General features: G+C 41.4%; 1 protein-coding gene across 1 annotated transcript in view; it reads right to left on the reverse strand.

The window, feature by feature from the left end:
- Positions 1 to 17,216, reverse strand: part of FNDC1 (fibronectin type III domain containing 1) — a 68,928-nt gene that overhangs the window by 10,431 nt on the left and 41,281 nt on the right. Inside the window, exons 11-15 of the mRNA XM_050315700.1 lie at positions 16,297 to 16,677; positions 11,696 to 11,764; positions 9,650 to 9,811; positions 7,440 to 7,670; positions 5,660 to 5,768 (exon numbers count right to left, since the gene is read on the reverse strand). Coding sequence (XP_050171657.1) covers positions 5,660 to 5,768; positions 7,440 to 7,670; positions 9,650 to 9,811; positions 11,696 to 11,764; positions 16,297 to 16,677 — 952 coding nt within the window. The remainder of the gene's footprint in view (positions 1 to 5,659; positions 5,769 to 7,439; positions 7,671 to 9,649; positions 9,812 to 11,695; positions 11,765 to 16,296; positions 16,678 to 17,216) is intronic.

Consider the following 17,216-nt stretch of genomic DNA (forward strand, 5'->3'; position numbering starts at 1 on the left):
GGCACCAGATTTACCCTGCACCTATGTCAGACCTGGAGCACGTGCATGGTCTGACTCTCCGTGGGACACGTTCCCATGTCCGCGCAGGGGACGTGTCCCCTGTCCCTACTGTGTCCTGCAGCTGATACCAGAAAACTACTCCACTTCTGCTTTCTTCAGACACTTCTGCCTTTCATTAATGACTATATGATGTTCACAAACAACTCACAGCTTTCTTTAAAAGAGACACATGAGAAGGCAAAAAGAAAACAGCAGAATTTAGCAGAATAAATAGCAGAATTTAGCAGTTAAATAGCAAAATTTAGTAAGGCTGTGGTTTTTGCTCACGCCTAGCACAATCCTCTTGCTGGCAGAAAAATTTGCCCCTGGTTTTAACTACTGACTTTGATTTTTTGTATAAAAGAGTGTTTAGCATGGCTGGGGAAAGAGGACAGGGAAGACAAAAAGCCTCCCATACGCTCCTCCACTTCTGGCCACCTGAGCAGAGCACGGCAGCCTGAGCTCTGCTTTAATCCCAAGCTGCCAGTGTTCTCATGGGGCACCTGCACCCATCCATACCTCCCTCACCCACTAGCACTTTTGCCACCTGGATTGGGACAGGAGTGAACAGTACAAGCCTGACCACAGGAATGGGACACAGGGCAGTGATTCCTCATGCTGGCTCCTGAAATAGCCAAAACGCAGCACCAAGCTGAACTGACTTAACCCAGTACTTGCTCTAACTGCTTCAGAAGAGCAGGAGAAAAATGTTTTCCAGCTCACACCTCTTCCATAATGCTTCAAAACATAGTGGAAACATCTATATGGATGCCTGCTTCCGAAGCAGTATAATTAAATACCACCTTTGCAACACAGTAGGCACCTTCTGAGCAACCCTTTCAATGCACTTAATTTATATATATTAATGACAGCTTCAAACCATTCCCACAGATATATAATTGCAATAATTCCCCTCTGAAATTGGAGAGAGAGCAGCCCAAGAACCTTGTACACCTATTTAAGTAGGGAAAACCATGCAGTTTTGTATCCAATGTGTAAGGCAGGAACTGATTACCTATGGAGTCAGGACAACTGTGCATTCAGGTGTCCTGTTACATACACAGAAGCCTGTCTGGGCCACAGGATTGTTCAAGCTTCTGCCTGACTGTCTAAAAAAAAAAATTTGGCGATGAAGTTATGAGTACATTTTTCTTCACAAATTGGAAAATTGGTTTCTAAGCCTTTATATACACAAGAAGTCTTTAGTCATGCCAGAAAGAGAGCCAGGTCTCATGACTTGTTGACCTGTGATTTAAACATAGACATTGCTATGATTGCTGTATTAAGAACATCAATAAAATAATGCAGTCAGGATATATTTCTTTCTCAGACATGACAAATAATAAAGAAATTGCCAAAGCCTTTCTAGGTCCAGGAATCTGACATTTTCATTAGTCAGAATCCTTCAGCTGATGACTCTGCCAGGAAATCTCAAATCACTATAACTCCACTGGTTTTCATCACATAAATACATGAACAAAATTTATAACATATAATTTGATTGAGCTTTGTTTACACTTTGTTTAGGCAGAACTGCAATTAATTGTAATCTTCTGTATCAACAGGTATAGAAAAATCACAACTGCCACAGATGCAGTACCATTTGTTTATTTTCAAAACAGGCCAGAAGAAAGCTTTTCCTCCTAAGAGTAAAGTTCCTTTGAAATTTCATATACCAGTTCTACTGATATGTCAAGAAACGACATAGTAAACTGTAAGGGGGCAATGAATTAGTAATATTTTTATTCATTGAGACTATATGACTACTTGTTATATATGACTAATTGTTATATATGACTAATTGTTGCCAAACCTGTCATTTGGAGCAAAATTATTTTATTACTTAATTCAAAATGTCTCCCTTCTCTGGGAATTAAACAGTTGGCACTCACAATACAAAATGAGATAATCACTCAGAATGATAATTAGAGAAGCCGCTTTTTAAAAAAAATAAATTAGTTAACTGTAAATTCCTTTTTCCAGACTCTCCAAAGGCATGCCTGCATGGATCGCCAGCCCTGCACTCCTTCCAGTGGCAGGCTGAGATGCCATCCAGACAGGTGGCAGGGCAGGAGCCATAGCACCATGACCATGTGCCAACCACAAGGATGGTGGAACAGCTGCTGTTGGACCTCCGGCAGTGCTGGGTGAGAGCCAGGGTGGATGTACAGAGGGTATGCAGGCAGAGCACGTGGCTTCTACCCATGTGAGGGAAACTGGCATGCCCAACCCAGTGTCTGGGAGGGAGAGACATGTGCTGCTGCCCAGGAAGGGTAGGGAACAAGCCAATGTGACAGCACCCCATAGACCCACTGTCCAGCAGGAGCTGTGGATGAGGGGAAAAAGAGGCTGGGAGGGAGTCAGGAAGGACAGGTTTCCCCCCATGGCAGGGGCTAAAATTCTCCTCCTACAACTGCACCATCCCTTTCAGAGGAAAGACGTAAACCAGCTGCCTGCAGGTTCACAGGATAGTGCAAAGTGTCTCCTGACAAAAAAAATGGCCCAGCACCACATCCCTCATGAATAGTTACAAATATTATAATAAGACAGTAGAGTCAAGGTGGAACAGGAGCTTCCAACACAGCAGGTGTGAGGTATATATGTGCCACACGGCTCTACCACTTGCACAGGACAAGGATTTCACTGACATCTTAGCTCTTTTGTGCTGCCCTGGTGGCACACAGCAGTCAGTTGTGGTTGATGAAGGTTGCAGCTTTACTGTAACAGAGATACAGAAATGAAACAGAAATATTTGGAGCATCTGGACAGAAGATCCAGGCTCTGTTGTGAGCCCTGAGTAAATGCTTAAGAACCTCCTATGAAATACTCTGAACAATACTGGAATTGGTAACAGGCACTGTGGGATCAAAGTGTTCCCAGATGAAACACAACCCAAGTGGACAGGGAAAAAAATTTCATGAGACATGGAGATATGGTGGTAGAAGACAGTGTTTTAAATCATGATACTCCCATCAGGCAGTGACACTGGTTTCCTGAAAAAAGGCAGGAAAAAGTCTAACCATGCTCAAGGAGACTGAAATCTTCATGCCAAGGATTATAATGTTTGTGACTGTGGATTTAGTAGTTGAGCAGATGCTGTCCAGCCCTCTGCATCATCTTCTGTTACAGCTGAGAATTAAGGTTAGGGAAGGGACATTGTCAAAACTGCTGTTTTGAAGATTTATTAAGGTTTAAAGTAATTTTAGTGTTTACAATCACAAATCACAAGGAAGCAGCTCCTGTGCCCACTGAAGCTGACCAGAGTTTCACTAATGGAAAAACTTCCACTTCTCAAATGGGGGTCAGACCAGGTCTCAGAAGAAAACTTATGACACGGATTAAACAAGGCTTTCCGTTTTGTTTGTAAAACCTAAACACCAGGCAGATGTTTTCCAGGATATGGTGACAGCTTCAAATCTTCTCTGGGGCTGACTTCAGCCAAGATGCCAACTTGATTCTCATACTCTGCACATGCCACAAAATTGCACCACCCACAGGCCCTCGTGGGACGCCCAGCAGGCAATAGCATCTTACAGTAAATCTGACTGAATCTGAGATTTCTCTCAAAATACACTAGCAATGCAAACACAAAATTTTTAGACTAACTTCAGCTTTCATGCCATATTTTCCTAATTAGGCATGGGGTCTTTTTGCAGTGGTTAGGGAGTTATTTTTAAGACAAAAAGTATGCAATTCAGTCTGTGGATTTGGAGAATGCAAATGAGATTGGCCGATACACACAATTTCTCTCATAAAGATCCCTTCTTCTCCACCACACACCCCACATGAAGCCTTTATTGCCTTTCAAGAGCATACAACAGGGGCAATGGATTATACTGTTTTCAGGAAGGTGCTGGGGAAACAATAAGCCCAAATGAATAGCACTTGCTTGAACCTCCCTACACTGAAACAGAACCTTAATATTCAACATGACATTCACTACATTTATGGAGAGGCATGAAACTATAACCTTGCTGTTCCTATAAAACTCCATTCAAATACAGACAAACTGTGAACTTCTGAAGCCTGGAGTTAATGTACATCTCATCAGATGAGTCACAGGTTGGCAGCTCAACTCCCACCAATTCCTCTGCACTACTGGGACAGAAGCTGCAGAACTGCTGTGAGCTTTCGCTGCAACCACTCCTTCTGGTGACCTGGAGCCCTCTGAGTGTTGGGTACGAGAAGCAGGGAGTTATCTCTGGCCTTCAACACTGTCCTTGGGGCATCAGGAGAGAGAGACTTGACTGATAGTCTGAAGAGGTGAGGAACTGCAGCTGGAAAGGGGGAAATGGTACAGAAGCAAGAAACAGAGGGTCCCCCAGGAGAAGCTGGGGTGTAAAAGCAATGCCTCCCTGGCCTGCATGGGGGACAAGGTGAGAGTGGAGGAGTGAATACTCAGGAAGGGGAAAAGGGCTGGGGATATAGAAGAGTCTGGGATGTGGGGGGAGGAACTGGGACTAGCAGCAAGAGGAGAGTCATTTAGGGAAAGGGTGTCTTCAAGTCACAAGGACGTGGATGTACAAAGGCAGGAGGGTCTGCAACTGCTTCCATCACTACCTAGGAACAGTGTTTAGGAGATCTCAAACCTCTTCCATCTTGTTATAACAGGTGAAACCCACAGATAAACTGTGCCCAATACCACCCTCCATACATTTGTAACTACAGTGTTCTGTAATGAGAGCACTAGCAGATGTAGAGCATATAACTGAAGCTCTCTACTGTGAAGTAATTTTGCCTTAACACACCATGAATGACCCTAAAAGACTTTCATTAAGGTCTAGATTATTAATCTTCAGAATAAGTAGGGTTTTTTATCTCTTGGATATGTAAGAAAAGGACTCATGAAGCATGTGACTGACAGTGTGATAGACAAAACAGGAGAAGATAAGAGGGCACAGTTTTTCCTGAATTTCAGACTCAGAATTTGAGAGAAAAGTCTGAAAGACACCAAGCATCTCTCAAAAGAAGTAATTTTAATGCAGTCCCTTTGTGGCTGTTTGCTTCCCACCCAATTCCCACAAATTATTCCAATATAAGGCAAAGCATGCGTTCTTGTTCTGCCATTTCAGTGAGATTTTTTGCAAGATACAGACCTAAAGCTCCTGCCAAACTGACTTCTGAGCAATTGCCACAGCCTCACTATATACCATCAAGCTTTCTCTTCCAGCACAACCCATGTGAACAAAAAGTGAAAACAGACCAGTGGGTGGCACTTCCCACCAGCCCTCAGGTATCAAATCTCAACCAGACCAGTATGTGGGAATGGCCACATCACATCACACCAAGCATATAAGTTAGTATACTCTTCCCTCCAACATTTGATCCAGTTATGCAAAAGACTATAAAATGCATTTTAAAATAAGATTTTCTCTGTTACTGATATGTGGTTTTATACACACAAATATATACCCATGTACACAGAGTAATCTGCTCTGGGGTTCATATGGTAAAGATATCACGTAAGCAGTTGTGCAGTTTATGGAATGATTTGCTGTCAAACAGAACGAGTAAAATCTAAATCACATGTAAATATTTACATTAAGAAAAACAATTGACAATTCTCAAAATTTGTTTTACTTCCTTAACACAGCTGAAAAGGAGCGGGTCAAATCCTTACCGTGTGTTGGGCTTCAGGTTCTCAATTGGCAAATGAGTAGACCCTGCAGTCCTTGTTGACCACTTATTCTTTAAAAAGTCATCATAGGATGCACTGTACACCAGATAGCCTGTAAACAGGAAAGACAACTAGTTATGAGGATTCTAAATACATTTTAAGTAAATGATATCTCTAGGTGTTATGGTGAATTTTATAGGTTAAAAGGAGTGAAAACATCCTTGAACATGGAAGTGGTCCAATGCCTAACTCTTCTGGAAAACTCCAGGCTGTAAGAATTTCCTGTCATTAGCTAATGATGGAGCATTACATCAGAGGATGGCTCCCAGGTGTGAACTCTGATTTAAAACACAGTGAAGGCAAAAAGATGACAGAGGCAATCTATTCACTGCTTTAAGTGATACATGGACTGTATCACTGCAGAGACTAATATAGTTAGAAATACCAGAGGATTTTTGGGGAAAAAACATTGAACTTATACAAGCTGTGCTTACTAAGCTACTGTCTCAACAGTCTTGAAGAATGAAAAACTGTGGGAAAGACACCACACAGACTGTTCCAGTGCCATCTTCTCCCTTCCCAGTCATTATCACTACTTCAGTTCTGCCAGTTCCCACCCCTCTGCCATGGTGTCAGCTGCAGAGCTGGCTGAGGAGCCTCCAAAACTGGATGTTGGCACCAAAGCAGTGGACTTTTTAAATGCTCTCTACAAATCTTTTGGGTCCACTGATAAACAGGATTAATTTCTAAAATATTTTGGTTATTTAATCTAGTGTTTTTCTAGTAACTTTTGAGATTCATTCTTGAAGTCAGTTGGGACTCTCTCTGGCTCTCAAAAGGTCTAGAGACATTAAAGGAGATTTAATTTAAAATACATTTGTTTAATATATTTCCCATCTCTGAACTTTGTCAGACTGGTATTTCAGCAAAATTCCAGCAAAACAAGCTAAGTATAGCCTGGGCCACAGATTCCAAGATAATTGACTTTGATACATTATTTTCCTAAAAAAAAAAAAAAAAAAAAAAGCAGACTAGAAGACCACCATGCCAGAAGACCCTCTACAGGCAGACCATTCCTGCAGCCACACCCAGGACCCACGCAGGAACCTAGACTGGGTCCTCTCCTTGAAATGGACTGAAGTCGAGTGTGAAAGATGCTCCAAAGGCAGGCTCTGGAGGTGCCTGCGGTGGAGCTGAGGGCACTACCTGGGGGAAGAAGTGCTCAGTTGAGCAAAGCACTATCAGAGCTAACATGCAGGCAGGATGCGATGCCTTTGGAACCACTGTCACAAAATCAGTGCCAAAATCTTGAGATATCTGGACCAACATGGGCTGGTCAGTCTGGCACTGAGGGCTGACAGACAGACCTTTCTCTTCAGAAAGCAGCTCACCTCCCTCAGAAAATTGCAGAGCAGTGAGACATCAGAGTCATGAGATATCAGTTCAGTTTAAAAATGGTCATTTGAGAAAACCTTTCCCCAGCAGTAGGACAAGAGGGCATGGTCTTAAGCTCTGCCAGGGGAGGTTTAGGTTGGATATTAGGAAGAAATTTTTTACAGAGAGAGTAATCAGACATTGGAATGGGCTGCCCAGGGAGGTGGTGGATTCACTGTCCCTGGAGGTTTTGAAGATGAGACTGGATGTGGCACTTAGTGCCATGGTCTAGCAACCATGGCAGTGTTGGATCAAGGGTTGGACTTGATGATCTCGGAGGTCTTTTCCAACGGGGTTGATTCTATGATTCTCCACTACACCGTTAGGAGAGCAACCCTCAGGAGAGTACCTGTTACCATGTCTCCTCGAGCAGGTTTAGCCCAGTCCACAATGACAAAGGAATGACAGCCTTCAACTGCCACAACAGTGATGTTGTGAGGGGCTTTCAGGGGACGCTGATCTTTCTCTCTGAAGTCATTAGGGATGATTTCATCAAGGCTGTCCACTTGGAAGTGCTCCAGGGCCTCTGTCAAGGAGCAGGGGGCTGCTGGATCTTTACTGAGATAGGTCACATAAGGAGCTGGAAAAGACAAGGAAGCGTGGCATTTAGTTAACAGTTTGTGGGTACCACAGAGTAGCACACAGGCTATCAATTTCTTGAAAAGAAGATAGTCAAGTTTTGTGATGCATTTTAAAATTCCTCCCCTTCCAGCCCAGACACTGCTGCCAACAAAGCATGGCTCACAATGAATATGACTGATGAGCAGGGGTAATGGGATGCCAGTATTCAGGTCTACTCCACACTCACAATTGTACAAAATTATGCAAAGACAGAAGGATTTCTTTGCTAGAAGGCACAGAAGAGAGCAGTCTGACTGCAAGACTCTCCACACACTACCTCCAGCTGCTCTGGAAGGTAGGATGAAAATGACACCCAAACTCTGATTTTCTAGACATGGGATCAGATCCCTGACAGGACCTTCGATCATCTAAGACTCTACAGGTGGGTTGGTTCTTACACAAACAATTTGAAGCTGGAGTGAAAAAACAAAGGCAATATGAAGATTAATTCCAAGGTGAAGTCCAACCAGGTTAAATGTATTGTTGTTGTGGTCCCCTGGGTACTAAGGGACCAGGAGTCATGAGTCCCTATCTTCCAGGCATGTGCTCCCAACCTGTAATTTCTATTTTTAAAAGCTTTATTCTGACTGGAATTGCACTTCACTTCAGGAAAAGATTAAATCATCTTTTTATTGCCTTGAAAGTCACCGTAACATTCAAAGTAAGGACTATAAAACTTCCTTGGAAATGTTTATTCAGTTGCAATAATACAATTCATTGAAATGGTAATATTATTTCCCTAGTGCCTTGAAATGTTCATAAACCAACGTTTCTGGGTTTATCTTATTGGATTTCATGCCCTAAAGGAATTTTTTCCAGATCTTGCAATGAAGTTAAATTTAGCCAAATGAATCAAGAAGCACTGTCAGTGAGAGAGCTGAATAGAAACATCATGAAATTGTTTGGACAGGGAAACTGAAGATGCACTGGAAAAAGTCCTGGCATATATAAAAACAAATTTTTACTGCAGCAGCAGAGTTCCACTCTAAGCCGCGTGAAGCTTGTGGATATTGGAAGGGAAGGCAACGCATGGATTAAAGATGATACTCCATCCCCTGAACTCCTGTCTGAAATGCCAGGTGAGTCAGCAGCTGATCTGACCTCAGTTCAAGTTCCAGAGGTATGTAAAGGGCTGCAGGGGGTGTCACCAGTCTGGGGCGTAGGCTGGAATGCAGTGCCCTACAATCTCCAAATCCCTCTGTTCTGCCCCCCAGCTGCTTCTCTGACAAAGGAGAGAGAAGCTCTGAAGTCAGTGCTGCAACACCAACTTACACACCTGAATAGCTCATATACACAGGAGACAGCCTCATGGCTCATGTAATGTACTGGGGGTTCCTTCACCAAAGTCCTTCTACAGAGCAAACATACAAATAGCAAAATCAAATTTATCTCTATTGAATTTATTTTTTGGAAACTTCACATCCAACATACCCTTCATTCCTGGACTTTGAAGCACATCTCTGACATACATGCTTGTGCAAGGTGGATGAAATCACTGGGGTTGCACGGGTCAGTAGAAAAGAATTAAGCCCCCCAGAGGAAGACTCACATCTACATGGAGACTTGCACTGCTTGAACTACTGGTGTGAAGTTTGATGCAGTTAAGCTGAACAAAGCACTGGAACAGACACTCTTGCTCTCTTACTGACTTCATGTAAGCTGAACATGATGCAAAGCACAAAGCAGAGCATTCACACTGAAAGAGTACAAAGAGGTTTTAACAATAGTGGTGTGGCCCCACAAGTAGAAATGCAAGCGTCAAAGCAAGGAACAAGGTACTGCTCTTTGGGCTTCTGAGGTGGCAGTCCTTAAAAGGACCACACACAAGTCTGTTGGGATATGTCTGCACAATGGTCTCAGCTTAAGGGCTGATCTTGCTAGAACAGGAATTCTTTGCAGCACAAGTAGTAAGCTACATAAACCAAAGGGCATCCTTACCAGTGAACCGCTTCTTTCCAGCGATATCATATTCTGACATAGGGCCAGTGCCAACAACACTAGTCTCGGGATAGACAACTTCCAATTCTGTTGTTGTAGAAGCAGTGGTGGTGGTTGCAGTGGTGGTGGTTGGTGGCAAAGTGCTCTCAAAAAACTCGTAGTCTTCAGAGGAAACATAAGATAATGTTAGCATGCTTCATCTTATTCTGGCTTAACTATAAGAAAGGAAACAGTTCTGTCACCAGCCACAGTTTCAAAGGAGTGCCACTTAGACTGCCCTAGCTGCTGCACACTCCTTAAGGGCCTCTAAGTCGAGGTTGGTCACACCTCAGCCTTGCAACGGCTTCTATCAAACCGATGGACAGGGAGCACAAAGTCTTTGCCTTTGAACAACAGTGTTATTGCTGATTTAGACCTCACTCACAAATTTTAAATAGAATGGCAGCAAACAAATGTATTCATACAGCAATATCCTGAACGAGCATCTGCCACATCCCCTCACAACCCCAAAGAGAAGATGGTATAGTAATTGAATCCCTGGCCAAAACCCTCAAATGCCAAAGGAAAGAGATAAGGGAGTGAAAAAATGGCTTTTTAAGAAAACATTTAACTCTGTATTGTTATTTTAAACCACTACAGGTGGTTCATACTGCTCTTTAACCCTCCTGCAACTTGAGATGTGGAGTCTAGTACTTGTCATTTGTGGTTCCACTTAAGGCCATTAAAGAAGACAAACTGTCTCACATGAATCCTGATATTCAGTCCCATTAAATTTAGTGCTCTTTGAAAAGCTACTGTGCTACCTGATTGACACACAAAATCAAGGGGAAGTAGGATTTGGCATCCTTGCAGGCTGAAGGACTTGGCTCATGGCTGTGAGTATTTTGTGCTTAACTGCTGAAGCATATATTTTCTGCAGGTCACCTGTACCTAAGAGGAGGCCTGGCAAAAGACCTGTGCACTGTGGATATTCTGCATTCATGGGATGTAAGGAACATGTGATGTAGGTCTTGTTCAGTTTTTAATTCATTCTCTCTTCCCCATATTCTAAATGTCAGTCTCAGTACGAAGTGATCAGAATCAAAAGCTCAAACATCTACAGCTTCTGCTCAGCGGCTGCACTCCCTTTTTAAATGCTTTTCTGCTGTTGGTTTGACTTAAGATCCCAGCACCACAACCACAAAGAAAAAAACTTCCATTATTCTAGAGCCATTAATTCTACTAAAAAAGCTTTTTGTTTAAGTGAGGTCTGCACTTATGTGCAGGTAGAAGCAGGAGTCTGAGGATTAAAAGGGATAGAACATTAGATAGCACTAATGACAGAAAGTGAATGCTATTTCCAGTAATTGAGAATTTGCATTCCCTATGCAAACTTATAATTAAATGCTGGGACTTGAGGCTTCATCTTCAGCTGAGTTTTGTGTGTCCTGGATTATAATATCAAGATGGCATGAATATAACTCTGCAAAAATATTTCCTTCTTCTTTCATCTAACTTTCATCTAATCTCTTCGATTTCAAATCCACATGAATTCAGCAGATTAATTATTTTATATGTAGGTGATCTTATTCAGTATGACACATTTAATTCTCATAAATATGACATATTACAAATAAAAAGACAAAAAAAATTCAAAGTGCTGTAGAGTGCTAAAAACTCACTAAGGTATTTCAAGTTTTCAGGGCTCAGATACTATTTGGATCTTCTACTTCAGAAGAGTTCATTGACTTTGACTGGCCTGGAGTTACAAGTTGTACCAGAGGAAGTGAATCCAGGATTGAAGTAATGTCTTTGTGACACAGCTCTGAATATAATTTATTTCCTCAATGGGTTCCTGTTAGATTGCAGGACTGATAGAAAGGGACTTTCATGTCCTTTGCACCTTTTCTCTTCCCATGTAATGTAGGACCCTTCCAGCTCACCACCCCTTGCTTAAGCTCCCATTCACCAATCTGCCCCCCTGAAACCAACTCCAAAGAAAGAAGACAGACAAAAACCCAGCCCCAAACATGCCACTTTCAGTAGACTTTTACAGTTAAACAGTACCATCATCATATATCACATATGCCTCTGGAGTTGCTGTTGTATCTGAATCCAGTCCTGAGAAAGTATCTACTGAAGGAAAAAGAAAAAAATGCTTTAAGAATTCAATAAATTACTTCTGGAATAAAGTTTAAAATAAAAATATTTAGCCAGTTAATTTGTAAAGAAGTAAGATAACTGCTTAGTTTCCAAATAACACAGTGACAGTCCACTCTTCGTATTTAGAATAACAGATGAGCAGTTAAATGCAGTAGCCAGGAGTTTCGCTGGGGGAAAATGGGTTCAGGGCTGCTACTCAAAATCGAGAGTAATGCACCTTCCAGGAGCTCTGCCCCAGGCCGCAGTGGCTCTAGAGCAAAGGTAGGCTGCCAACAAATATGTAACACTCGTGTCAGGATTCGAAAATATTTTATAGTCTCAAGAGAAACAAATGTGAAAACATTATATAACAAAAAAACAACCAAGCAATTAAAATACTTCTGTCCAAATATATTTGTGGAGGTATAAAAAACCAAGCAACCCACAGGGCCGTGACATTTACAGACTGTGCCAATGCTTGCAAGAAATGCAGCCCAAAAGACATTGATTTGTAGAATGAAGCACTTGGTGCTGGATTTTCTGGGGTTTTACTTTGCACTAGCTCTAGTCTGATCCTGTAGAATGAAGGCCCATTACAGACTGGAACACATATGTGTGGTCCTGAAGCACTGCTTCTGCTTTAGTTTCATCCAATAGGAATTCACTTTGTGCACACCAAGATTGCTCCATGATGCAAATGAAAGCATAGCAAAAATGGATGATTATGAGGTGCACATCAAACACACACTCCTAATCCACCCCAAAAATAATGCAAATGCATGAAAAGACTTCACAGACGCCTATTCCTTCATATTATCTCAGTATCTCTTCAGGTCATGAATCCAGCACCAGATACATCAACCATCAAGTACCTCATCTGTTGAATCCTGGAGACTTTCCTGCACACTCTAAGAGAAACATTTCTCCACATGTTATTCAGGGAAGTCGAAGAGTACACAAAGCTCAGAATAGTCATAAAAAGCCATGCAAGCAAAGCAAAAGCACTGTGGTGGAACCCACTGCAGGTACCATCAGAAGTCTTCAACGAAATGCTGGGAGTGGCCAGCATGTGAACAAAGACAAGAGAGAGACAGCTTTGACCTCAGGACACTTCACATAATTTGGTAATGTAACACTCAATATGAAAGCAATAGTGTTATTTTTACTAAGCCAGTAACACAAACAATGCAAAATTTCAACTGCCAGTGTTAAACAGTTCAACAAGTATAACCTGAATTACACGTTTTCATTTTGCAGACTTTTTTTTTTGTTTAGAACCAACAATAATTGTATAAGACTGCTTTTTTTCTCCTACAATAATTTTCTTTTAAATCTGTAGGGTGATTTCAATAGCAAAATAAGCTTCAAAAACAGGAAATGGGTTAATCCTTGTCAGACTTTCATATATCAGAAACTGACATTTTCTCATGGTAGACTTCTGCAGCCACTCTTCTGGATGTGATCTTGGAAGTGACTTGACTTCTCTGAGGGTAGTCAGTCACAAAGTAGTTCTGCATCACAGTTGACCAGCATCAATCAACAGCTATAATGTATGCACTCACCTTTATCTGACTAAATCCAAGTAAACAAGAGGATCAGATATGTAGACATTTGAAATCCTTCATGGCCAGATTTCAGCTCATTCACACGTATTAGCTAGTCAGTCTTTCACCTACATACAATCCAGCAAAGCCAAATTTGATTTTCTATTTTTGAACTCAATTTCACTGTCTGTGCTTGTTTAGCATTAGCTGTGGCATAGTGACAATAGGGGTACTTCCCAAAAGACCTCTCGTTGTATCATTTTCTGTACATACCCCAACTGCAGTTCTGCAGCTTGCTCCATCACCCTTCACTGAAGCTCTTGAATGAACCCTGCCTGTAACAAATAAGGCTAAGTCTTCCTATGGCCACTTGCCACAGCCTCTTGACATCTATAAAGACAGCAGACTGTCCATCCATCCCTTGATTTTATCACGTGTAGTACGTAGTTAAGTTTCCATCTGTTTTTTTCTTTGTGAGTTTATAAATAAAGTTTAGCTGATTGATTTCACTGGCAAATCGCGCTTGTGTGGCCAACCTCCTCCTTGAAAGTTAGAGGCTGCTGAATCTAGTGAAAGACTGACAAGAAATTCTGCTGGGTTGAGCAGAAGAGTAAGAGACTAAGAGAATTTGCCAAAGCTTGAGTAGAATATTTGGCGGTAGGTTTTGGCACTTGCAGCCGCTGGCTGTTTGTGAGTAAAGCACTTAGCAACAAATATCAAGCTTTGGCAGAAAGAGTATTTCACTAAATGATCTGGAATAATTTATAGACTCAGATTAAAGGGAAAGACAAGATAAAAACGTAATTTGGAAATGGTCAAGTAAAAACTGCATTAAATGTTTTGATAATTCAAGTAGTATAGTTGTTTATCGCTCTTGAAATATACACTTCACTTGTTAAACAAAATCATCCATCATTAAATAAATACAACACCAATGATTTCTTTTCAAGCAACTTCCTCTGTGGAACAAACAGGTTGTTTTGCTATGTTCATCAAATCTTGAGGCAGGTCACTAGGATTAAAAAAAAAAACCCTAAAAAAATCAGACTCTTCAGAGAAGCTTTAAAATTGCCAAATAGAGACTAATACTGCTCCAACTATATATCAAGCAAGAACTAGAAATCCAGTACCATCTTGTCCTTTCAGTCTTCCACTGTGATGCATTTGCAGACATACTGTCAAAATGCCAGGCAGTTTATAAGTGACTTAAGGGCCATTTTCATTGAACATGCAGCCTGAGTAAAAACTTTGTTTTTATTCATGGCTCTACAAAGTTCAAGGATTCAGCAAGCTCATCTGGTAGAAGGCAAAAAACCCATGCAGAATGTTTTTAAATGTTCATAAAATCACATGAAAGTTCCCCAGACCACAGCCCACAGTTCTGCTAAAAGTAGTACTGCAAAGCTTTTTGTTGCTCAGCTTCTGGAGCCTACATTCAGCTTAACCCCAGCGATATTTCATGAATTCTTATTGTTCTTATAATGTGTGTACTCAGAAGAAGTTCTCCAAGTAACAAACAATGCAGGCCAAAGAGACGAAACATTACATGATATAATCTATATTTAAGATTAGCAAAAGGAGCTGGGAGTGTGGGAGGGACTCTACCAAAAATCAGGGCTCCCCTTAGGCAAATATGTAATTATGAGAGTGACCATATATAATAACAGTATTTGTAACACTTTTGTAAATACAATTAAGAACTATGAAAGCACCAAAGGGAAGAGTAAAAATCTTCACAGAAATATATAACTATGATGGTCATCTTACATAAATATTAACATCATAACTCATTGTAATTCCATCTGCACAAGGCATTGACGTCTCTGGCTCATTACCCAGGGCAGCTGGTAAGGGAATTTTGTTTTCTGCTTCTGAGATCCTCTCCAAGGATTCCATCCTTAGACCCACTGTGAGCTGCTGAAACCACATCTTTCCATATTGCTGTACTCTTCAAAGTGATCATTCACCTTCCTAGGCCATGGTTACAGGACCTACTGGTAAGTCTACTGTGGCTTAAGAGATCCAGGTGTATGGAGGAAAGGTAAAAAGGGGTCTCACTACACATTACAACTGCCACTGGCAGATGTCCGATGGTCAACATGCTGTTTAAATTAGTAGACTGAGCTGGGGATTACCTACAAATGAGAAGGGTAAGGGTATGAGGCTCCCTGATCTGGTTTTGCAGCTAACTGGTTTGCAGTGCAACATTCAGGTGGGGAAAGCATAAAATATAGTAGGGAACAGGCTCAACACCCAAAGACTCTAGTGCATTTATATGTGTTTACTTTGGATTTCAGTTTGGCACCACATCCTAAGCTTGTATAACTGCAACAGGGGAAAAGTGACATGCACTGACAATTGGTTTGTATTTTCAGATTCTAAAGAAATTAGTGTACAACTTTCTGCCCTATCCATGCAGACCCAATGTTGACTTTCACCAGCTTCATCTGTGCTGTGCTGCGTTCCTGCTAGACAATCTCTATCTCCAAGGGCTGGCAGGAGAACAAGAATCTCACTTTGCAAATGCTGGTTCCAGAACAGTTCAGAAGAGAGACTTTTCAGAATTCATTGTGATAAACGAACACAAAATAGACAAAATGTAAGGTGTTTCCAGGTCCTTCCCTGGCCTGTAAAGGAGTGAGAAAACCTCATATATGAGTACTTTGACCACAAAACTACTATCTGTACTTGTGCTCCTGTGAGTGAATACATTTGTTAGGAGTGGATCTAACACAAGGTAAGAAATCTGCTGAAAACAATGCATTTCCACAGAAAAATTCAGCTTTAGGGGAAGTTGTAATTTTCCAATGAAAAACCATTTAACACCCAATTTAACTTTCTTCATATCCTCTAATCTCAGCTCCTACCATATCAAATGGACCAAAGTCTTCAGAGGCAGATTCTTTCCCATTTTACATCTGAGTAACTGCGCTGTACAAATAGCACAGAGAAGGAAATTAAAACAGCACAAAAGGAAATTACCTTCTGCATTGCACTCTGGCAGGCCGTTGAACCCCAACAGCAAGTTGCCTTCATCATCATACTGTCCATAGGTGCCTGGAGGACAGGTTGGGATTGGTTTCTCAGTGGGTGGGTCAGTGGTGGTCGGTTCAGGAGTGGTGGTGGTTGTTGTAGCAACAGTTGTTGTAGTGGTTGTAGTAGTTGTTGTGGTAGTTGTTGTAGGTATTGTTGTAGTAGTAGTTGAGGGAGTGGTTGTTTTCTTTACCATTTCAAGACCAATCAGAGGCTTTCCTCCAAGGCTTATTATTGGTTTATCTTGTGCACTCGCTACAGGTTTACTGAATCTGCCATGTCCAAACAAAGGTAATCCATCAGGACTCACCATTGGGGCACCCTTTTCATCTAGGAGAGAAGAACAAAACTGAAAAATCTCACCATTAATCCATTTCAGGCCTATAGCAGGACATTTTATCACAGTAGATACCACAAGAGCACTGACACTGTGAATACAGCTTCCTGCAACTAAGCTGACAGAGAAGAAGGGTGTTATCTAGGAAACAGCCATGGCTGAGGAAGCTGGAAAATGATTCAGAAGAACCTCAGATAAACCACAGTGTTGGTCACTTTTTTCCAGTTGTTTGATAAACACTCTAAGGAGGTTTCACTTGAGAATCACAATGTGATTCTCAGAATGCAGACAATGCATTTAATCTAAGTCACTCTCATAACTGTTGATGAAAGGTATAATGAACCTATACTCTGCTCCTTAATGTCAAATGTGTAAGGAAAAACTTGGATGAGCTGGTGAGATGCTGTCACTGCAGATAAACTTGTGAGACAGATTCTGGATACTGCAAATATTCATAACAGAACAGCCTCTGAATTTGTATTCAAGAGATCTATACAGATGGACTGACATGCAAACAGCAGTGTTTTCAGAG

The sequence above is a fragment of the Myiozetetes cayanensis genome, unplaced genomic scaffold, assembly GCF_022539395.1.
Source record: "Myiozetetes cayanensis isolate MyiCay16 unplaced genomic scaffold, myiCay2020 scf2-11, whole genome shotgun sequence".
Lineage (NCBI taxonomy): Eukaryota > Metazoa > Chordata > Aves > Passeriformes > Tyrannidae > Myiozetetes > Myiozetetes cayanensis.